Source organism: Lactuca saligna, chromosome 6 (genome assembly GCF_052625555.1).
Source record: "Lactuca saligna cultivar CGN05327 chromosome 6, ASM5262555v1, whole genome shotgun sequence".
NCBI lineage: Eukaryota > Viridiplantae > Streptophyta > Magnoliopsida > Asterales > Asteraceae > Lactuca > Lactuca saligna.
The window spans coordinates 127,402,494-127,425,883 of record NC_136422.1 but is presented as its reverse complement, the minus strand read 5'-3'; the positions used below and the strand labels follow the sequence as shown (position 1 = coordinate 127,425,883).

Sequence of the window (23,390 nt, the reverse complement as noted above, 5' to 3'; positions counted from 1 at the left end):
TGATGTTGATTATATAAATTTATATTTCTATCTAAATCAATTTCTTCTTCTAATTGTACAATCTGTTGATTACTATTAGCTCCTGATCCTCTTCTAATTATTCTATTTACAAATGTGTCTGCTGTAATTATATCTTGTATATTACTAGTTGAATTTCTAGCGTCTTGTAATGTTCTGCTACGTCCTAAAAAACTTCTGTTATTGTTCATTTTCTTGGTAGCCAATGTTTATAAGGTTTCGGTTTTCTTATTATTTTACTATCTTCAATATTTAGTTGGTTAATTCCGTTTATAATTTTGTCTAAATCACTTTCTATACTAGGTATGATGGGAGGATTTCTAACTTCTATTAATGTATTTAGTTTTTCAATAATTTGTAATAATAAACTAATTATAAAATTAAACAATATAGGATATGTTTTATCACTTTTTCCTGTACCTGAATATCTAGTAAATCCTGTAACTTCTTCTTTATTATCTTCTGGTTTATATTTTTTAACTTCTTCTAAAGCTCTAGTATATTCTATAGAATTTTCCAGTTTTAACTTTCAACAATATTTTTCACGACCTGTAAGATTTCTTCTAACGTATTTATTTTAGGTTCAAATTGTAATAATTGATTTTCTATTTTATTTATAAGTTGTTTTGTCTCTATTTCTATTCTTTTAGGTTTATTAATTTCTAATTGATAGCTTAATTGCTGAATTTCCTCTTTGCTTGGAATTAATCGTTTTATATCTTTTAGTTCTTTAATAATTTGATTATTCTGTTCTTTAATATATCCTAGATTATCTACTAATTTAGTTAAAAACTCGGTTTTTATAGTTGTATTTTTAACTATTTTTTCTATTATACTTCTGTTATTTTTAAATTCTTTTTCTAAACTTTCTCCTAGATTAATAATTAAGTCTGTTATACCGTTTAAGTGTATATTTTCTGTGTGTAGACTATGTTTATATTTATTTTTAAATCTACAATAAAAATTATAATTTTCAAAGAGACTTTTAGAAGGATCAACGCTTTTATTATATTCAAGATTTAAGAAGTCTAGTTTATTAAAGTTGATCGAGTTGTATTTTTTAAGGTCAAGACAATTTTTTGATGAATCAATGATTATTAAAAATTCCTATTCCTTAGCTAAATCTTATATTCCTTTAGTTCTCTATTAAGATTTTCTTATATCCCTTGACATAAAATATATTTTTTACAAAATCTTAGTTTTACATAACCTTCAAATTATACAACCCAAATAAAACTATCATATCTCCTTAAATTATATTAAAACATAAAACAATCCCATAATCTTCACCTGAGAGAGTTCTCGACATATAAAAATGGTCTTAAGCAAAACTTGCTGCCAAAAAAAATCGAGCTTGTCTCAGTCTTTTAGATCATAGAACGTACCATGCTGTGATACCAAAAAGGGGGTATGGCGGTTTTTTCCGGATTTACCGTTAAACCATAAAAACAATATGAACAAAAATTAAAATGAAAAAGAGTAAACTTACAGGGAAGGGAAGCAACCAGAGTCGTATGTGCAGCAGCAGCTTCTTTTTTTTTTTTTTTTTATGTATAAGGGATATAATATTAAGTGCTTCAAAGAACTAGGAACTTAAGAGATAGACTAAGAGAATCGGAAAGAGAGTGTTTAGAGAGACATGAGGGAGATAACAACAGAATTTTTTATTTGTATGAGAATTCGATGATCTTTACAATCGATTACAAGCCCTTTTATAGGAAAAGATTGCGTACTATTTACACTTAAATAATTACACCTAAATAATTAACAGACAGACTATGACATTACATAAAGTAGGAAAAGACCACACACCGAATAAAGTAAAAGCACATTTCTAAGAGTCGGAAATAATTCTATAAAGACAAATTATAATTTCATAAATGGCCCTTGAACTTGATATGACTTGTCTTTTTTCTCAAATGGCCCCTAAATTTATTCAAGCTTATCACTTTGTATCCCTTGTTGCAAAAACATCATTCGCTAAAAATCTCGATGAGTATTATCTATAGAAACTGGTGATCCTGGTTCTGTGTCAACCTGTTCTTCACTGTTTATAATATCTTCTAGTCTTAATAGTGTATCTCCTTCGCCGCTGAATGGCAAGAGCATATGCCAGTTTTGATGAGACCAAATTTGTAAGTAGTGTCCTTCTACTAAGAGTTTATAATTTTCCCAACAAAAGCTTGCAGGTAGTATAGGTGTTTTTGGAGCTGTGCATATATCTTCGTTCGAAAGATTCTGTAGAGTCCCAAAATTTATTTCTTGTTTGCATGATAACTTTTTAAGATAACCATGTTGTACTGTTCTTTGGGTGATGAAGATTCTTTTTCTAGCAGGTCTGTAAGTATGTTCATCTGCTGCTGGAAAAGAAGAAAAAATTTTGCACCCAATAATTGGACTGATGCTGTGAGAGGCGATGTTTCCGGCTGTTAAAATAAAATTTTCTCCTAATTTATTAAGAAGACTTTCTGTGCTGCTATTGAGGCAGAATTCTAAGTAATCTATCATTCCATTGTGATAAAAATTAATTATCTGTTCTTCTGGCATATCTGTAGTCTTTAGGTTTATTTGTAACAGGAGTATGGGAGTATCTTCTCCTTCCTCATTCAATCTTTGGATTACTGTAACTCCTTTATAATTGATTTCTTGAAAAGCAATCTGTACAATTTTTTGCTGCAATTTATATAGAATTGCTGGAAATTCTATACAAATTTTTTGAGATACCATTTGCTCAAATTCTTTGAACTGATCAAGTACTGGCCTCAACGTTTGTCTCCAAGGGAGATCTAAAATGCGAGCTTTAAAGCATTCATAATTTCTGTATATTGCTGTTTTTAATTTCTCATCTTTTTTCTCATTCCTTTGTATAAGCTGTATATTTTTTGCTTCAAGAATTTTTATTTTTTGTCTCAAAATATTGTTTTCAATCTGGCTTTGTATCTGCTGTGTATCTTTTCCAGATTGGATAAGTTGTTGTTGTAACTTTGCAATAATTTCCTCCTGAGCTTTGATCATTTGCTCTGGACTAGTTTTTGCTATTTCTAAAAACGTTTTCACCTGTTCGGGTTCTATGAAAAAACTGTTTAACCCAAAATGTTCCCGAGCAATATTCATAGCTTCTTGGAAACTATAACATCCCTTGTAAAGGGGATTTTGACACTGTATATATTTTATAACTGTTGCCCAATTATTAAAAATCCCAACTTTAGTGCCTCTTATGACAACATAATGTGTAAACTTCTTTATTTGTTTTTCAGGAGTCAATGGTGATTGTTTATGAAAGTAAAAACTTAAGGCATTGAGAATTTGAACTTTAAATGATGAAGCCTGTGGAACTGTCTGAATATGCCATAGGTTGTCTAGCAAACATTGTTGGTCTTCTGTTAAGTTCACCCCGATCATGGGCCTAAACTTTTTACGTTCATCGAAGCAAATTGGTAAAGTACAATTACCAAATGCTATAACGGCTTCTCTGTTCTGTGTATATTGTGTATTTTTTGAAGGTCCTGTCCAATAATGTGAAAGTTGAATGTTTGACGATTGTGGTTTAGATCCTTGCAAAAGGTTATTATTATGTGTAATACTCGCTATTTCTATATAAGGAATCGAGTTCTGTTGTATGGGTTTATGCAGATATTCTGTTTTTATAGCTGAATCCAACAATTTTTCTGTTGATGTTATGTTTCTATCTTCTTCTGAGGAAATGCTCATAGAAGAGGAACTTCTTTTTTGCTGTGTAGGCTGTATTAATTTTCTCTTTCCCTTGTTTCGACTATCCATCTGCAAAAAATAATTTGTTAATATTTCGGGATAGCATGTCAGCTATTCCATTATTTTCTCCTTTTATGTGCTCAAAATTTATCTTATATCCACTTCCTTGTATCGTATTTTGTAAATTAATCCATCGTGTCCTATTTATTTTCTTACTTTGATCATTTTTAATAAAACGAACTATAGCTTCACAATCTGTTCTAACTGTAAATTCTTTATGTAAAAATATTTTAAATTTTTCTAAAGCATTTATTAAGGATTGTATTTCGTAGTCTATAGAAGTCCAATTCATTCCTGTCTTATTAAAGCTTCCACTATAATATGAGCATATTTTTTTCTGTATCTTTTGGACTATATTTATCGGATTTGCAAAGGAGAACGGCTCCCCATCCTTCTTTGCATCCATCAACTTCTATTATTATGTAATCAGTGACTAATGGTAATTCTAATGATTTAATATTTTTAACTGCTTCTTGAATTACTTTAACTAATTTAATGTCTTCTTGGTTAAAATGTCTTTGTCCATTTTTTGTTGTTTTACTATATAATGGTCCCACTAATTTTGAAAGATTAGGAATAAATTTTCGCGCATAATTAACCAATCCTAAAAAAGCTTGTATCTGTTTTAGATTTTCAAACTTCTCTGGGAATTCTAAAATTTTTGTCGATATATGACTTTGTAATTCAATTTTTCCATTTCCTATTTCTAAACCAAGAAACGATATTTTTCTTTTAAACAATTCCATTTTTCTTTTAGATATAACAATACCATTCCTTTTTATTTCTTCAAATATATTCTGTAAATGCTTCTCATGTTCCTGTACTGTTTCACTGGCAACCAAAATATCATCAATATATACTAAACAAAAATCATATTTTAGAAAAATACTGTCCATAAACCTTTGAAATATAGATGGGGCATTTTTAAGCCCAAAACTTAAAACATTCCATTCATATTGTCCTTCAGATCATGTAAATGCTGTCCATGATTTAAAGTTTTCATCAAGCTGTAATTGATTGTATCCAGATTTTAAATCAAACTTGCTAAAAACTCTTTTTTTTTGTATCAAGTTTATTAAAGAGTCTTTATTAGGTATATTGTAACCATCATCTTCTGTATTGTCATTTAATCTTTTATAATTATAAATTATTCGAGCTTTTCCTCTTTTTATTTCAGAATGATTTCTTACTATAAAAGCTGCTGATCTATGTGGACTTTCCGATTTTCTAATTAATCCCTGTTCTATCATTTCTGGTATCTATTTTTTAAATTCTTCTTTATCTAACGGACTATATTCTATGTTTGCTGTTCTTATTGTAATATCAGGATTTTTTAATTTAAATTTACAAATATAATTAACTTTTGATTTTGTAATATCTTCTCTTATAAGTCCAATTTTCTCCAAGTGTAAAATTATAGGATGATTCATACTTTTTGTTATATCTTTTCCTTTTTCTAACTCATGTGTTAAAAATTCTGTTAATGACTTAATTGTTTCATTTTCAATGTTTGTCTTAATTTGATTGTGTTTTAAAAAGTCTAATTTACCCTGTCCACCACGCTTTTGCGCAAACTCTGATGTATTGGTATATTTAAGTGTTGGAAAGCTATATATATGTTTACTAAGTGTAATAAAATTACGTGTTATAGTGATAGCACCATTTAAGGCAAAAATAAAATTTAGTCCGAGAATAAAATCATTAGATTTTACATATTCGGGATTGATATTAACTTGTGGGATATCATATTTCATACTATAGTTACCTGCAAAGTCTAGAAATTGAATACCTGTTGGTTCTAAGTAATGTGTAATAGTTACTAGTCTGTGTTCAATTGTTCTTGTCATTAATTTATATGATAATTGTTTATGATATGATTTTGGTGCTAAATGATAAGATATAACACTTTTAGTTGCTCCTGTATCTACTAATGCAGTTAAATCTAAAAATTTATCCGGGTTTACCGTTAAACCATAAAAACAATATGAACAAAAATTAAAATGAAAAAGAGTAAACTTACAGGGAAGGGAAGCAACCAGAGTCGTATGTGCAGCAGCAGCTTCTTCTTCTTTTTTTTTTTTTTTTTATGTATAAGGGATATAATATTAAGTGCTTCAAAGAACTAGGAACTTAAGAGATAGACTAAGAGAATCGGAAAGAGAGTGTTTAGAGAGACATGAGGGAGATAACAACAGAATTTTTTATTTGTATGAGAATTCGATGATCTTTACAATCGATTACAAGCCCTTTTATAGGAAAAGATTGCGTACTATTTACACTTAAATAATTACACTTAAATAATTAACAGACAGACTATGACATTACATAAAGTAGGAAAAGACCACACACCGAATAAAGTAAAAGCACATTTCTAAGAGTCGGAAATAATTCTATAACGACAAATTATAATTTCATAAATGGCCCTTGAACTTGATATGACTTGTCTTTGTTCTCAAATGGACCCTAAATTTATTCAAGCTTATCACTTTGTATCCCTTGTTGCAAAAACATCATTCGCTAAAAATCTCGATGAGTACTATCAATAGAAACCGGTGATCCTGGTTCTGTGTCAACCTGTTCTTCACTGTTTATAATATCTTCTAGTCTTAATAGTGTATCTCCTTCGCCGCTGAATGGCAAGAGCATATGCCAGTTTTGATGAGACCAAATTTGTAAGTAGTGGCCTTCTGCTAAGAGTTTATAATTTTCCCAACAAAAGCTTGCAGGTAGTATAGGTGTTTTTTGAGCTGTGCATATATCTTCGTTCGAAAGATTCTGTAGAGTCCCAAAATTTATTTCTTGTTTGCATGATAACTTTTTAAGATAACCATGTTGTACTGTTCTTTGGGTGATGAAGATTCTTTTTCTAGCAGGTCTGTAAGTATGTTCATCTGCTGCTGGAAAAGAAGAAAATGGACTGATGCTGTGAGAGGCGATGTTTCCGGCTATTAAAATAAAATTTTCTCCTAATTTATTAAGAAGACTTTCTGTGCTGCTATTGAGGCAGAATTCTAAGTAATCTATCATTCCATTGTGATAAAAATTAATTATCTGTTCTTCTGGCATATCTGTAGTCTTTAGGTTTATTTGTAACAGGAGTATGGGAGTATCTTCTCCTTCCTCATTCAATCTTTGGATTACTGTAACTCCTTTATAATTGATTTCTTGAAAAGCAATCTGTACAATTTTTTGCTGCAATTTATATAGAATTGCTGGAAATTCTATACAAATTTTTTGAGATACCATTTGCTCAAATTCTTTGAACTGATCAAGTACTGGCCTCAACGTTTGTCTCCAAGGGAGATCTAAAATGCGAGCTTTAAAGCATTCATAATTTCTGTATATTGCTGTTTTTAATTTCTCATCTTTTTTCTCATTCCTTTGTATAAGCTGTATATTTTTTGCTTCAAGAATTTTTATTTTTTGTCTTAAAATATTGTTTTCAATCTGGCTTTGTATCTGCTGTGTATCTTTTCCAGATTGGATAAGTTATTGTTGTAACTTTGCAATAATTTCCTCCTGAGCTTTGATCATTTGCTCTTGACTAGTTTTTGCTATTTCTGAAAATGTTTTCACCTGTTCGGGTTCTATGAAAAAACTGTTTAACCCAAAATGTTCCCGAGCAATATTCATAGCTTCTTGGAAACTATAACATCCCTTGTAAAGGGGATTTTGACACTGTATATATTTTATAACTGTTGCCCAATTATTAAAAATCCCAACTTTAGTGCCTCTTATGACAACATAATGTGTAAACTTCTTTATTTGTTTTTCAGGAGTCAATGGTGATTGTTTATGAAAGTAAAAACTTAAGGCATTGAGAATTTGAACTTTAAATGATGAAGCCTGTGGAACTGTCTGAATATGCCATAAGTTGTCTAGCAAACGTTGTTGGTCTTCTGTCAAGTTCACCCCGATCATGGGCCTAAACTTTTTACGTTCATCGAAGCAAATTGGTAAAGTACAATTACCAAATGCTATAACGGCTTCTCTGTTCTGTGTATATTGTGTATTTTTTGAAGGTCCTGTCCAATAATGTGAATGTTGAATGTTTGACGATTGTGGTTTAGATCCTTGTTGTTTTAATATAATTTAAGGAGATATGATAGTTTTGTTTGGGTTGTATAATTTGAAGGTTATGTAAAACTAAGATTTTGTAAAAAAATATATATATTTTATGTCAAGGGATATAAGAAAATCTTAATAGAGAACTAAAGGAATATAAGATTTAGCTAAGGGATAGGAATTTTTAATAATCATTGATTCATCAAAAAATTGTCTTGACCTTAAAAAATACAACTCGACCAACTTTAATAAACTAGACTTCTTAAATCTTGAATAAATAAAAGCGTTGATCCTTCTAAAAGTCTCTTTGAAAATTATAATTTTTATTGTAGATTTAAAAATAAATATAAACATAGTCTACACACAGAAAACATACACTTAAACGGTATAAGAGACTTAATTATTAATCTAGGAGAAAGTTTAGAAAAAGAATTTAAAAATAACAGAAGTATAATAGAAAAAATAGTTAAAAATACAACTATAAAAACCGAGTTTTTAACTAAATTAGTAGATAATCTAGGATATATTAAAGAACAGAATAATCAAATTATTAAAGAACTAAAAGATATAAAACGATTAATTCCAAGCAAAGAGGAAATTCAGCAATTAAGCTATCAATTAGAAATTAATAAACCTAAAAGAATAGAAATAGAGACAAAACAACTTATAAATAAAATAGAAAATCAATTATTACAATTTGAACCTAAAATAAATACGTTAGAAGAAATCTTACAGGTCGTGAAAAATATTGTTGAAAGTTAAAACTGGAAAATTCTATAGAATATACTAGAGCTTTAGAAGAAGTTAAAAAATATAAACCAGAAGATAATAAAGAAGAAGTTACAGGATTTACTAGATATTCAGGTACAGGAAAAAGTGATAAAACATATCCTATATTGTTTAATTTTATAATTAGTTTATTATTACAAATTATTGAAAAACTAAATACATTAATAGAAGTTAGAAATCCTCCCATCATACCTAGTATAGAAAGTGATTTAGACAAAATTATAAACGGAATTAACCAACTAAATATTGAAGACAGTAAAATAATAAGAAAACCGAAACCTTATAAACATTGACTACCAAGAAAATGAACAATAACAGAAGTTTTTTAGGACGTAGCAGAACATTACAAGACGCTAGAAATTCAACTAGTAATATACAAGATATAATTACAGCAGACACATTTGTAAATAGAATAATTAGAAGAGGATCAGGAGATCTCCTTAAATTATATTAAAACATAAAACAATCCCATAATCTTCACCTGAGAGAGTTCTCGACATATAAAAATGGTCTTAAGCAAAACATGCTGCCAAAAGCAATCGAGCTTGTCTCAGTCTTTTAGATCATAGAACGTTCCATGCTCTGATACCAAAAAAGGGGGTATGGCGGTTTTTTCCGGGTTTACCGTTAAACCATAAAAACAATATGAACAAAAATTAAAATGAAGAAGAGTAAACTTACAGGGAAGGGAAGCAACCAGAGTCGTATGTGCAGCAGCAGCTTCTTCTTCTTCTTTTTTTTTATTTTATTTTATTTTATGTATATGGGATATAATATAGAAATAGCGAGTATTACACATAATAATAACCTTTTGCAAGGATCAGGAACAAAAATATTAGCGTTATTATTAGATAAATCATGGAAAACAGATTTAAAAAAGGCAATAATCTCAGGGATGGAGGTAGACTTGAGTCAAAATACTGCACTATTTTATTGTACACCTGGAATATTAAAAGATATATAAGATTTACATAATATTAAAATAGCATTACAAACTAAAGGATATGAAAATTATGAAGGTAACAATATAGTAATAAGTATAGGAGTTTTAGGAAAAGCAAGTAATAGATCAGGAATGAAATATAAAGTTAATATAGAAGGTATAGTAAATACAATAGCATCAAAATCCATAAAAATGATAGATCCTATAAAAATAGATCCAGAAGATTTAGCAGGATTAGAATGGTCATTAAATTGTCTCAGTCTTTTAGATCATAGAACGTTCCATGCTCTGATACCAAAAAGGGGGTATGGCGGTTTTTTCCGGGTTTACCGTTAAACCATAAAAACAATATGAACAAAAATTAAAATGAAAAAGAGTAAACTTACAGGGAAGGGAAGCAACCAGAGTCGTATGTGCAGCAGCAGCTTCTTCTTTTTTTTTTTTTTTTTTTTTTTTTATGTATAAGGGATATAATATTAAGTGCTTCAAAGAACTAGGAACTTAAGAGATAGACTAAGAGAATCGGAAAGAGAGTGTTTAGAGAGACATGAGGGAGATAATAACAGAATTTTTTATTTGTATGAGAATTCGATGATCTTTACAATCGATTACAAGCCCTTTTATAGGAAAAGATTGCGTACTATTTACACTTAAATAATTACACTTAAATAATTAACAGACAGACTATGACATTACATAAAGTAGGAAAAGACCACACACCGAATAAAGTAAAAGCACATTTCTAAGAGTCGGAAATAATTCTATAACGAAAAATTATAATTTCATAAATGGCCCTTGAACTTGATATGACTTGTCTTTGTTCTCAAATGGCCCCTAAATTTATTCAAGCTTATCACTTTGTATCCCTTGTTGCAAAAACATCATTCGCTAAAAATCTCAATGAGTACTATCAATAGAAACCGGTGATCCTGGTTCTGTGTCAACCTGTTCTTCACTGTTTATAATATCTTCTAGTCTTAATAGTGTATCTCCTTCGCCGCTAAATGGCAAGAGCATATGCCAGTTTTGATGAGACCAAATTTGTAAGTAGTGTCCTTCTGCTAAGAGTTTATAATTTTCCCAACAAAAGCTTGCAGGTAGTATAGGTATTTTTTGAGCTGTGCATATATCTTCGTTCGAAAGATTCTGTAGAGTCCCAAAATTTATTTCTTGTTTGCATGATAACTTTTTAAGATAACCATGTTGTACTGTTCTTTGGGTGATGAAGATTCTTTTTCTAGCAGGTCTGTAAGTATGTTCATCTGCTGCTGGAAAAGAAGAAAAAATTTTGCACCCAATAATTGGACTGATGCTGTGAGAGGCGATGTTTCCGGTTGTTAAAATAAAATTTTCTCCTAATTTATTAAGAAGACTTTCTATGCTGCTATTGAGGCAGAATTCTAAGTAATCTATCATTCCATTGTGATAAAAATTAATTATCTGTTCTTCTGGCATATCTGTAGTCTTTAGGTTTATTTGTAACAGGAGTATGGGAGTATCTTCTCCTTCCTCATTCAATCTTTGGATTACTGTAACTCCTTTATAATTGATTTCTTGAAAAGCAATCTGTACAATTTTTTGCTGCAATTTATATAGAATTGCTGGAAATTCTATACAAATTTTTTGAGATACCATTTGCTCAAATTCTTTGAACTGATCAAGTACTGGCCTCAACGTTTGTCTCCAAGGGAGATCTAAAATGCGAGCTTTAAAGCATTCATAATTTCTGTATATTTCTGTTTTTAATTTCTCATCTTTTTTCTCATGCCTTTGTATAAGCTGTATTTTTTTTGCTTCAAGAATTTTTATTTTTTGTTTCAAAATATTGTTTTCAATCTGGCTTTGTATCTGCTGTGTATCTTTTCCAGATTGGATAAGTTGTTGTTGTAACTTTGCAATAATTTCCTCCTGAGCTTTGAACATTTGCTCTGGACTAGTTTTTGCTATTTCTGAAAATGTTTTCACCTGTTCGGGTTCTATGAAAAAACTGTTTAACCCAAAATGTTCCCGAGCAATATTCATAGCTTCTTGGAAACTATAACATCCCTTGTAAAGGGGATTTTGACACTGTATATATTTTATAACTGTTGCCCAATTATTAAAAATCCCAACTTTAGTGCCTCTTATGACAACATAATGTGTAAACTTCTTTATTTGTTTTTCAGGAGTTAATGGTGATTGTTTATGAAAGTAAAAACTTAAGGCATTGAGAATTTGAACTTTAAATGATGAAGCCTGTGGAACTGTCTGAATATGCCATAAGTTGTCTAGCAAACATTGTTGGTCTTCTATCAAGTTCACCCCGATAATGGGCCTAAACTTTTTACGTTCATCGAAGCAAATTGGTAAAGTACAATTACCAAATGCTATAACGGCTTCTCTGTTCTGTGTATATTGTGTATTTTTTGAAAGTCCTGTCCAATAATGTGAATGTTGAATGTTTGACGATTGTGGTTTAGATCCTTGCAAAAGGTTATTATTATGTGTAATACTCGCTATTTCTATATAAGGAATCGAGTTCTGTTGTATGGGTTTATGCAGATATTCTGTTTTTATAGCTGAATCCAACAATTTTTCTGTTGATGTTATGTTTCTATCTTCTTCTGAGGAAATGCTCATAGAAGAGGAACTTCTTTTTTGCTGTGTAGGCTGTATTGATTTGTTCTTTCCCTTGTTTCGACTATCCATCTGCAAAAAATAATTTGTTAATATTTCGGGATAGCATGTCAGCTATTCCATTATTTTCTCCTTTTATGTGCTCAAAATTTATCTTATATCCACTTCCTTGTATCGTATTTTGTGAATTAATCCATCGTGTCCTATTTATTTTCTTACTTTGATCATTTTTAATAAAACGAACTATAGCTTCACAATCTGTTCTAACTGTAAATTCTTTATGTAAAAATATTTTAAATTTTTCTAAAGCATTTATTAAGGCTTGTATTTCGTAGTCTATAGAAGTCCAATTCATTCCTGTCTTATTAAAGCTTCCACTAGCATATGAGCATATTTTTTCTGTATCTTTTGGACTATATTTATCGGATTTGCAAAGGAGAACAGCTCCCCATCCTTCTTTGCATCCATCAACTTCTATTATTATGTAATCAGTGACTAATGGTAATTCTAATGATTTAATATTTTTAACTGCTTCTTTAATTACTTTAACTAATTTAATGTCTTCTTGGTTAAAATGTCTTTGTCCATTTTTTGTTGTTTTACTATATAATGGTCCCACTAATTTTGAAAGATTAGGAATAAATTTTCGCGCATAATTAACCAATCCTAAAAAAGCTTGTATCTGTTTTAGATTTTCAAACTTCTCTGGGAATTCTAAATTTTTTTTCGATATATGACTTTGTAATTCAATTTTTCTATTTCCTATTTCTAAACCAAGAAACGATATTTTTCTTTTAAACAATTCCATTTTTCTTTTAGAAATAACAATACCATTCCTTTTTATTTCTTCAAATATATTCTGTAAATGTTTCTCATGTTCCTGTACTGTTTCACTGGCAACCAAAATATCATCAATATATACTAAACAAAAATCATATTTTAGAAAAATACTGTCCATAAACCTTTGAAATATAGATGGGGCATTTTTAAGCCCAAAACTTAAAACATTCCATTCATATTGTCCTTCAGAACATGTAAATGTTGTCCATGATTTAAAGTTTTCATCAAGCTGTAATTGATTGTATCCAGATTTTAAATCAAACTTGCTAAAAACTTTTTTTTTGTATCAAGTTTATTAAAGAGTCTTTATTAGGTATATTGTAACCATCATCTTCTGTATTGTCATTTAATCTTTTATAATTATAAACTATTCGAGCTTTTCCTCTTTTTATTTCAGAATGATTTCTTAATATAAAAGCTGCTGATCTATGTGGACTTTCCGATTTTCTAATTAATCCCTGTTCTATCATTTCTGGTATCTGTTTTTTAAATTCTTCTTTATCTAACGGACTATATTCTATGTTTGCTGTTCTTATTGTAATATCAGGATTTTTTAATTTAAATTTACAAATATAATTAACTTTTGATTTTGTAATATCTTCTCCTATAAGTCCAATTTTCTCCAAGTGTAAAATTATAGGATGATTCATACTTTTTGTTATATCTTTTCCTTTTTCTAACTCATGTGTTAAAAATTCTGTTAATAACTTAATTGTTTCATTTTCAATGTTTGTCTTAATTTGATTGTGTTTTAAAAAGTCTAATTTACCCTGTCCACCACGCTTTTGCGCAAACTCTGATGTATTGGTATATTTAAGTGTTGGAAAGCTATATATATGTTTACTAAGTGTAATAAAATTACGTGTTATAGTGATAGCACCATTTAAGGCAAAAATAAAATTTAGTCCGAGAATAAAATCATTAGATTTTACATATTCGGGATTGATATTAACTTGTGGGATATCATATTTCATACTATAGTTACCTGCAAAGTCTAGAAATTGAATACCTGTTGGTTCTAAGTAATGTGTAATAGTTATTAGTCTGTGTTCAATTGTTCTTGTCATTAATTTATATGATAATTGTTTATGATATGATTTTGGTGCTAAATGATAAGATATAACACTTTTAGTTGCTCCTGTATCTACTAATGCAGTTAAATCTAAAAATTTATTATTATCTAACCATAATCTACATTGTAGGTTTATCATGTTGGGTGATCCATCTGTTTGTATTAATATATGTTCATTTGTTATTTGAGACATTTGGTTTATTTCATTTACTTCGTTCTCTTCAAATAAAAAAGGAAATAAACCATACTATAAAAATAAATATGTAAAAAGGCCACAAACAAGAAATTGTAAATGTTTTATTTGCGGCGATATTAAACATTTAGCTAATAAATGCCCAAACAAAAATAAAAATATAGAAAAAAGCAATTTAATAGAACAAATAGGAGAATATAATATAGAACTTCTTAATTCTGATAATTCCCATAATGAATCAATATACAGTATATACAGTGATAATGATAATGATAAGCACTTAACCAAAATAACATATACATACGTAAATACAGAACAAGAAGAATGTCAACATAATTGGATAAACAAACGAGGAAATAACTATATAAAATGTTATAATTGTGGATATTATCCTAGTATAGAAAAAAGATCACAATGTAATATATGTTTTACAGAAATTTGTTACATATGCCTTAAAAAGCTATACAATTTAGAAATAAATAAAGAAAAAACAGAAAAAGAAACTAAAGAAGTAAAAATCGGATTACAATAAGAAAAGATAGAAAAATTAGAAATAATAGCTGAATTACACAAATTAAAAATACAAACTTTAGAAAATAGAATAAATATTTTAGAGGAGCTGTTAGATAAAAAGAAAAAGATCAATATTGAAGAGAACGAAGTAAATGAAATAAACCAAATGTCTCAAATAACAAATGAACATATATTAATACAAACAGATGGATCACCCAACATGATAAACCTACAATGTAGATTATGGTTAGATAATAATAAATTTTTAGATTTAACTGCATTAGTAGATACAGGAGCAACTAAAAGTGTTATATCTTATCATTTAGCACCAAAATCATATCATAAACAATTATCATATAAATTAATGACAAGAACAATTGAACACAGACTAATAACTATTACACATTACTTAGAACCAACAGGTATTCAATTTCTAGACTTTGCAGGTAACTATAGTATGAAATATGATATCCCACAACTAGATTCTCCGGTATATGTAACTGTTGGCTGTGACCATATTTCTCGTCCTATACTATCTTCTGTACTAGTGCCTGGTTCACTCCATTCCATTTTAGGTCTTTTTCTAACATTTGTTATATATGTATCATTATTCATAAAAACTTGTTCTTTTTTATAAAAATCTGATAACATAGTTTTTCCTTGTAATATATTTTCTACTAGTGGCAAATTATAATATTCTTGTAATTTATTATAACTTTCTTCGTATGTTAATCCTAAATCAGTTATACATTCTATAATCATATCATCTACTTCATCTTGTATGCTTAATTCTGTAAATTTTCTATTGATAATTTGTTCAATAGTTTTATTAATTTCTTCTGTTTTGAAGCTTGTATATGTTTCTTCTTCTATATAATCTATAATACTTAAATCATAATCTATATGTTCTTCTTTTTCAAATTCACTAAATCCTAATTCTATCGGTTCGCTTTCTTTTTCATTATCTGTATCATATATTGGTTCGGTATCGTATTCTATATTCATAAAGCTATACTCTCTATTCTCATCTTCGTCACTTTGTTTTACTGTTTCTTTTTTAAAATTTAAAAATCTAAGACTTTGTATACCATCACTTCCTTCATATATATAACTTTTCTTTGGAATTAATGAAGAACTAGGAACTTAAGAGATAGGCTAAGAGAATCGGAAAGAGAGTGTTTAAAGAGACATGAGGGAGATAACAACAGAATTTTTTAATTGTATGAGAATTCGATGATCTTTACAATCGATTACAAGCCCTTTTATAGGAAAAGATTGCGTACTATTTACACTTAAATAATTACACTTAAATAATTAACAGACAGACTATGACATTACATAAAGTAGGAAAAGACCACACACCGAATAAAGTAAAAGCACATTTCTAAGAGTCAGAAATAATTCTATAACGACAAATTATAATTTCATAAATGGCCCTTGAACTTGATATGACTTGTCTTTGTTCTCAAATGGCCCCTAAATTTATTCAAGCTTATCACTTTGTATCCCTTGTTGCAAAAACATCATTCGCTAAAAATCTCGATGAGTACTATCAATAGAAACCGGTGATCCTGGTTCTGTGTCAACCTATTCTTCACTGTTTATAATATCTTCTAGTCTTAATAGTGTATCTCCTTCGCCGCTGAATGGCAAGAGCATATGCCAGTTTTGATGAGACCAAATTTGTAAGTAGTGTCCTTCTGCTAAGAGTTTATAATTTTCCCAACAAAAGCTTGCAGGTAGTATAGGTGTTTTTTGAGCTGTGCATATATCTTCGTTCGAAAGATTCTGTAGAGTCCCAAAATTTATTTCTTGTTTGCATGATAACTTTTTAAGATAACCATGTTGTACTGTTCTTTGGGTGATGAAGATTCTTTTTCTAGCAGGTCTGTAAGTATGTTCATCTGTTGCTGGAAAAGAAGAAAAAATTTTGCACCCAATAATTGGACTGATGCTGTGAGAGGCGATGTTTCCGGCTGTTAAAATAAAATTTTCTCCTAATTTATTAAGAAGACTTTCTATGCTGCTATTGAGGCAGAATTCTAAGTAATCTATCATTCCATTGTGATAAAAATTAATTATCTGTTCTTCTGGCATATCTGTAGTCTTTAGGTTTATTTGTAACAGGAGTATGGGAGTATCTTCTCCTTCCTCATTCAATCTTTGGATTACTGTAACTCCTTTATAATTGATTTCTTGAAAAGCAATCTGTACAATTTTTTGCTGCAATTTATATAGAATTGCTGGAAATTCTATACAAATTTTTTGAGATACCATTTGCTCAAATTCTTTGAACTGATCAAGTACTGGCCTCAACGTTTGTCTCCAAGGGAGATCTAAAATGCAAGCTTTAAAGCATTCATAATTTCTGTATATTGCTGTTTTTAATTTCTCATCTTTTTTCTCATTCCTTTGTATAAGCTGTATATTTTTTGCTTCAAGAATTTTTATTTTTTGTCTTAAAATATTGTTTTCAATCTGGCTTTGTATCTGCTGTGTATCTTTTCCAGATTGGATAAGTTGTTGTTGTAACTTTGCAATAATTTCCTCCTGAGCTTTGATCATTTGCTCTTGACTAGTTTTTGCTATTTCTGAAAATGTTTTCACCTGTTCGGGTTCTATGAAAAAACTGTTTAACCCAAAATGTTCCCGAGCAATATTCATAGCTTCTTGGAAACTATAACATCCCTTGTAAAGGGGATTTTGACACTGTATATATTTTATAACTGTTGCCCAATTATTAAAAATCCCAACTTTAGTGCCTCTTATGACAACATAATGTGTAAACTTCTTTATTTGTTTTTCAGGAGTCAATGGTGATTGTTTATGAAAGTAAAAACTTAAGGCATTGAGAATTTGAACTTTAAATGATGAAGCCTGTGGAACTGTCTGAATATGCCATAAGTTGTCTAGCAAACATTGTTGGTCTTCTGTCAAGTTCACCCCGATCATGGGCCTAAACTTTTTACGTTCATCGAAGCAAATTGGTAAAGTACAATTACCAAATGCTATAACGGCTTCTCTGTTCTGTGTATATTGTGTATTTTTTGAAGGTCCTGTCCAATAATGTGAATGTTGAATGTTTGACGATTGTGGTTTAGATCCTTGTTGTTTTAATATAATTTAAGGAGATATGATAGTTTTGTTTGGGTTGTATAATTTGAAGGTTATGTAAAACTAAGATTTTGTAAAAAAAAAAATATATATTTTATGTCAAGGGATATAAGAAAATCTTAATAGAGAACTAAAGGAATATAAGATTTAGCTAAGGGATAGGAATTTTTAATAATCATTGATTCATCAAAAAATTGTCTTGACCTTAAAAAATACAACTCGACCAACTTTAATAAACTAGACTTCTTAAATCTTGAATAAATAAAAGCGTTGATCCTTCTAAAAGTCTCTTTGAAAATTATAATTTTTATTGTAGATTTAAAAATAAATACAAACATAGTCTACACACAGAAAACATACACTTAAACGGTATAACAGACTTAATTATTAATCTAGGAGAAAGTTTAGAAAAAGAATTTAAAAATAACAGAAGTATAATAGAAAAAATAGTTAAAAATACAACTATAAAAACCGAGTTTTTAACTAAATTAGTAGATAATCTAGGATATATTAAAGAACAGAATAATCAAATTATTAAAGAACTAAAAGATATAAAACGATTAATTCCAAGCAAAGAGGAAATTCAGCAATTAAGCTATCAATTAGAAATTAATAAACCTAAAAGAATAGAAATAGAGACAAAACAACTTATAAATAAAATAGAAAATCAATTATTACAATTTGAACCTAAAATAAATACGTTAGAAGAAATCTTACAGGTCGTGAAAAATATTGTTGAAAGTTAAAACTGGAAAATTCTATAGAATATACTAGAGCTTTAGAAGAAGTTAAAAAATATAAACCAGAAGATAATAAAGAAGAAGTTACAGGATTTACTAGATATTCAGGTACAGGAAAAAGTGATAAAACATATCCTATATTGTTTAATTTTATAATTAGTTTATTATTACAAATTATTGAAAAACTAAATACATTAATAGAAGTTAGAAATCCTCCCATCATACCTAGTATAGAAAGTGATTTAGACAAAATTATAAACGGAATTAACCAACTAAATATTGAAGACAGTAAAATAATAAGAAAACCGAAACCTTATAAACATTGACTACCAAGAAAATGAACAATAACAGAAGTTTTTTAGGACGTAGCAGAACATTACAAGACGCTAGAAATTCAACTAGTAATATACAAGATATAATTACAGCAGACACATTTGTAAATAGAATAATTAGAAGAGGATCAGGAGATCTCCTTAAATTATATTAAAACATAAAACAATCCCATAATCTTCACCTGAGAGAGTTCTCGACATATAAAAATGGTCTTAAGCAAAACATGCTGCCAAAAGCAATCGAGCTTGTCTCAGTCTTTTAGATCATAGAACGTTCCATGCTCTGATACCAAAAAAGGGGGTATGGCGGTTTTTTCCGGGTTTACCGTTAAACCATAAAAACAATATGAACAAAAATTAAAATGAAGAAGAGTAAACTTACAGGGAAGGGAAGCAACCAGAGTCGTATGTGCAGCAGCAGCTTCTTCTTCTTCTTTTTTTTTATTTTATTTTATGTATAAGGGATATAATATAGAAATAGCGAGTATTACACATAATAATAACCTTTTGCAAGGATCAGGAACAAAAATATTAGCGTTATTATTAGATAAATCATGGAAAACAGATTTAAAAAAGGCAATAATCTCAGGGATGGAGGTAGACTTGAGTCAAAATACCGCACTATTTTATTGTACACCTGGAATATTAAAAGATATATAAGATTTACATAATATTAAAATAGCATTACAAACTAAAGGATATGAAAATTATGAAGGTAACAATATAGTAATAAGTATAGGAGTTTTAGGAAAAGCAAGTAATAGATCAGGAATGAAATATAAAGTTAATATAGAAGGTATAGTAAATACAATAGCATCAAAATCCATAAAAATGATAGATCCTATAAAATAGATCCAGAAGATTTAGCAGGATTAGAATGGTCATTAAATTGTCTCAGTCTTTTAGATCATAGAACGTTCCATGCTCTGATACCAAAAAGGGGGTATGGCGGTTTTTTCCGGGTTTACCGTTAAACCATAAAAACAATATGAACAAAAATTAAAATGAAAAAGAGTAAACTTACAGGGAAGGGAAGCAACCAGAGTCGTATGTGCAGCAGCAGCTTCTTCTTTTTTTTTTTTTTTTTTTTTTTTTATGTATAAGGGATATAATATTAAGTGCTTCAAAGAACTAGGAACTTAAGAGATAGACTAAGAGAATCGGAAAGAGAGTGTTTAGAGAGACATGAGGGAGATAACAACAGAATTTTTTATTTGTATGAGAATTCGATGATCTTTACAATCGATTACAAGCCCTTTTATAGGAAAAGATTGCGTACTATTTACACTTAAATAATTACACTTAAATAATTAACAGACAGACTATGACATTACATAAAGTAGGAAAAGACCACACACCGAATAAAGTAAAAGCACATTTCTAAGAGTCGGAAATAATTCTATAACGAAAAATTATAATTTCATAAATGGCCCTTGAACTTGATATGACTTGTCTTTGTTCTCAAATGGCCCCTAAATTTATTCAAGCTTATCACTTTGTATCCCTTGTTGCAAAAACATCATTCGCTAAAAATCTCGATGAGTACTATCAATAGAAACCGGTGATCCTGGTTCTGTGTCAACCTGTTCTTCACTGTTTATAATATCTTCTAGTCTTAATAGTGTATCTCCTTCGCCGCTGAATGGCAAGAGCATATGCCAGTTTTGATGAGACCAAATTTGTAAGTAGTGTCCTTCTGCTAAGAGTTTATAATTTTCCCAACAAAAGCTTGCAGGTAGTATAGGTGTTTTTTGAGCTGTGCATATATCTTCGTTCGAAAGATTCTGTAGAGTCCCAAAATTTATTTCTTGTTTGCATGATAACTTTTTAAGATAACCATGTTGTACTGTTCTTTGGGTGATGAAGATTCTTTTTCTAGCAGGTCTGTAAGTATGTTCATCTGTTGCTGGAAAAGAAGAAAAAATTTTGCACCCAATAATTGGACTGATGCTGTGAGAGGCGATGTTTCCGGCTGTTAAAATAAAATTTTCTCCTAATTTATTAAGAAGACTTTCTATGCTGCTATTGAGGCAGAATTCTAAGTAATCTATCATTCCATTGTGATAAAAATTAATTATCTGTTCTTCTGGCATATCTGTAGTCTTTAGGTTTATTTGTAACAGGAGTATGGGAGTATCTTCTCCTTCCTCATTCAATCTTTGGATTACTGTAACTCCTTTATAATTGATTTCTTGAAAAGCAATCTGTACAATTTTTTGCTGCAATTTATATAGAATTGCTGGAAATTCTATACAAATTTTTTGAGATACCATTTGCTCAAATTCTTTGAACTGATCAAGTACTGGCCTCAACGTTTGTCTCCAAGGGAGATCTAAAATGCGAGCTTTAAAGCATTCATAATTTCTGTATATTTCTGTTTTTAATTTCTCATCTTTTTTCTCATTCCTTTGTATAAGCTGTATTTTTTTTGCTTCAAGAATTTTTATTTTTTGTTTCAAAATATTGTTTTCAATCTGGCTTTGTATCTGTTGTGTATCTTTTCCAGATTGGATAAGTTGTTGTTGTAACTTTGCAATAATTTCCTCCTGAGCTTTGATCATTTTCTCTGGACTAGTTTTTGCTATTTCTGAAAATGTTTTCACCTGTTCGGGTTCTATGAAAAAACTGTTTAACCCAAAATGTTCCCGAGCAATATTCATAGCTTCTTGGAAACTATAACATCCCTTGTAAAGGGGATTTTGACACTGTATATATTTTATAACTGTTGCCCAATTATTAAAAATCCCAACTTTAGTGCCTCTTATGACAACATAATGTGTAAACTTCTTTATTTGTTTTTCAGGAGTCAATGGTGATTGTTTATGAAAGTAAAAACTTAAGGCATTGAGAATTTGAACTTTAAATGATGAAGCCTGTGGAACTGTCTGAATATGCCATAAGTTGTCTAGCAAACATTGTTGGTCTTCTATCAAGTTCACCCCGATAATGGGCCTAAACTTTTTACGTTCATCGAAGCAAATTGGTAAAGTACAATTACCAAATGCTATAACGGCTTCTCTGTTCTGTGTATATTGTGTATTTTTTGAAAGTCCTGTCCAATAATGTGAATGTTGAATGTTTGACGATTGTGGTTTAGATCCTTGCAAAAGGTTATTATTATGTGTAATACTCGCTATTTCTATATAAGGAATCGAGTTCTGTTGTATGGGTTTATGCAGATATTCTGTTTTTATAGCTGAATCCAACAATTTTTCTGTTGATGTTATGTTTCTATCTTCTTCTGAGGAAATGCTCATAGAAGAGGAACTTCTTTTTTGCTGTGTAGGCTGTATTGATTTGTTCTTTCCCTTGTTTCGACTATCCATCTGCAAAAAATAATTTGTTAATATTTCGGGATAGCATGTCAGCTATTCCATTATTTTCTCCTTTTATGTGCTCAAAATTTATCTTATATCCACTTCCTTGTATCGTATTTTGTGAATTAATCCATCGTGTCCTATTTATTTTCTTACTTTGATCATTTTTAATAAAACGAACTATAGCTTCACAATCTGTTCTAACTGTAAATTCTTTATGTAAAAATATTTTAAATTTTTCTAAAGCATTTATTAAGGCTTGTATTTCGTAGTCTATAGAAGTCCAATTCATTCCTGTCTTATTAAAGCTTCCACTAGCATATGAGCATATTTTTTCTGTATCTTTTGGACTATATTTATCGGATTTGCAAAGGAGAACAGCTCCCCATCCTTCTTTGCATCCATCAACTTCTATTATTATGTAATCAGTGACTAATGGTAATTCTAATGATTTAATATTTTTAACTGCTTCTTTAATTACTTTAACTAATTTAATGTCTTCTTGGTTAAAATGTCTTTGTCCATTTTTTGTTGTTTTACTATATAATGGTCCCACTAATTTTGAAAGATTAGGAATAAATTTTCGCGCATAATTAACCAATCCTAAAAAAGCTTGTATCTGTTTTAGATTTTCAAACTTCTCTGGGAATTCTAAATTTTTTTTCGATATATGACTTTGTAATTCAATTTTTCTATTTCCTATTTCTAAACCAAGAAACGATATTTTTCTTTTAAACAATTCCATTTTTCTTTTAGAAATAACAATACCATTCCTTTTTATTTCTTCAAATATTTTCTGTAAATGTTTCTCATGTTCCTGTACTGTTTCACTGGCAACCAAAATATCATCAATATATACTAAACAAAAATCATATTTTAGAAAAATACTGTCCATAAACCTTTGAAATATAGATGGGGCATTTTTAAGCCCAAAACTTAAAACATTCCATTCATATTGTCCTTCAGAACATGTAAATGTTGTCCATGATTTAAAGTTTTCATCAAGCTGTAATTGATTGTATCCAGATTTTAAATCAAACTTGCTAAAAACTTTTTTTTTGTATCAA

At 29.4% G+C, this 23,390-nt stretch overlaps 1 protein-coding gene and 2 long non-coding RNA genes across 3 annotated transcripts; all 3 read right to left on the bottom strand.

Moving 5' to 3' along the window:
* Positions 1 to 1,553: 1,553 nt before the first annotated feature.
* On the bottom strand, positions 1,554 to 8,384 carry LOC145003335 (uncharacterized). The gene is made up of 2 exons (XM_078962469.1): positions 5,810 to 8,384; positions 1,554 to 3,798 (listed from the first exon to the last, which is right to left on the bottom strand). The coding sequence occupies exon 2, from the start codon at positions 3,796 to 3,798 to the stop codon at positions 1,999 to 2,001; it is 1,800 nt and encodes a 599-aa protein (XP_078818595.1). The 5' UTR covers positions 5,810 to 8,384; the 3' UTR covers positions 1,554 to 1,998.
* Positions 8,385 to 8,907: 523 nt separating this feature from the next.
* LOC145003336 (uncharacterized) lies at positions 8,908 to 10,163 on the bottom strand. Its single transcript, XR_013661922.1, has 2 exons — positions 9,973 to 10,163; positions 8,908 to 9,584 (listed from the first exon to the last, which is right to left on the bottom strand). It is a non-coding gene; the product is annotated as an uncharacterized LOC145003336 (long non-coding RNA).
* Positions 10,164 to 18,971: 8,808 nt separating this feature from the next.
* Positions 18,972 to 20,398, bottom strand: LOC145002174 (uncharacterized). Its single transcript, XR_013661835.1, has 2 exons — positions 20,031 to 20,398; positions 18,972 to 19,643 (listed from the first exon to the last, which is right to left on the bottom strand). It is a non-coding gene; the product is annotated as an uncharacterized LOC145002174 (long non-coding RNA).
* Positions 20,399 to 23,390: the final 2,992 nt, after the last annotated feature.

Bases quoted from the DNA above. Each gene is read 5' to 3' on its own strand.
- LOC145003335 (XM_078962469.1), bottom strand. From the start codon at position 3,798: ATGGATAGTCGAAACAAGGGAAAGAGAAAATTAATACAGCCTACACAG.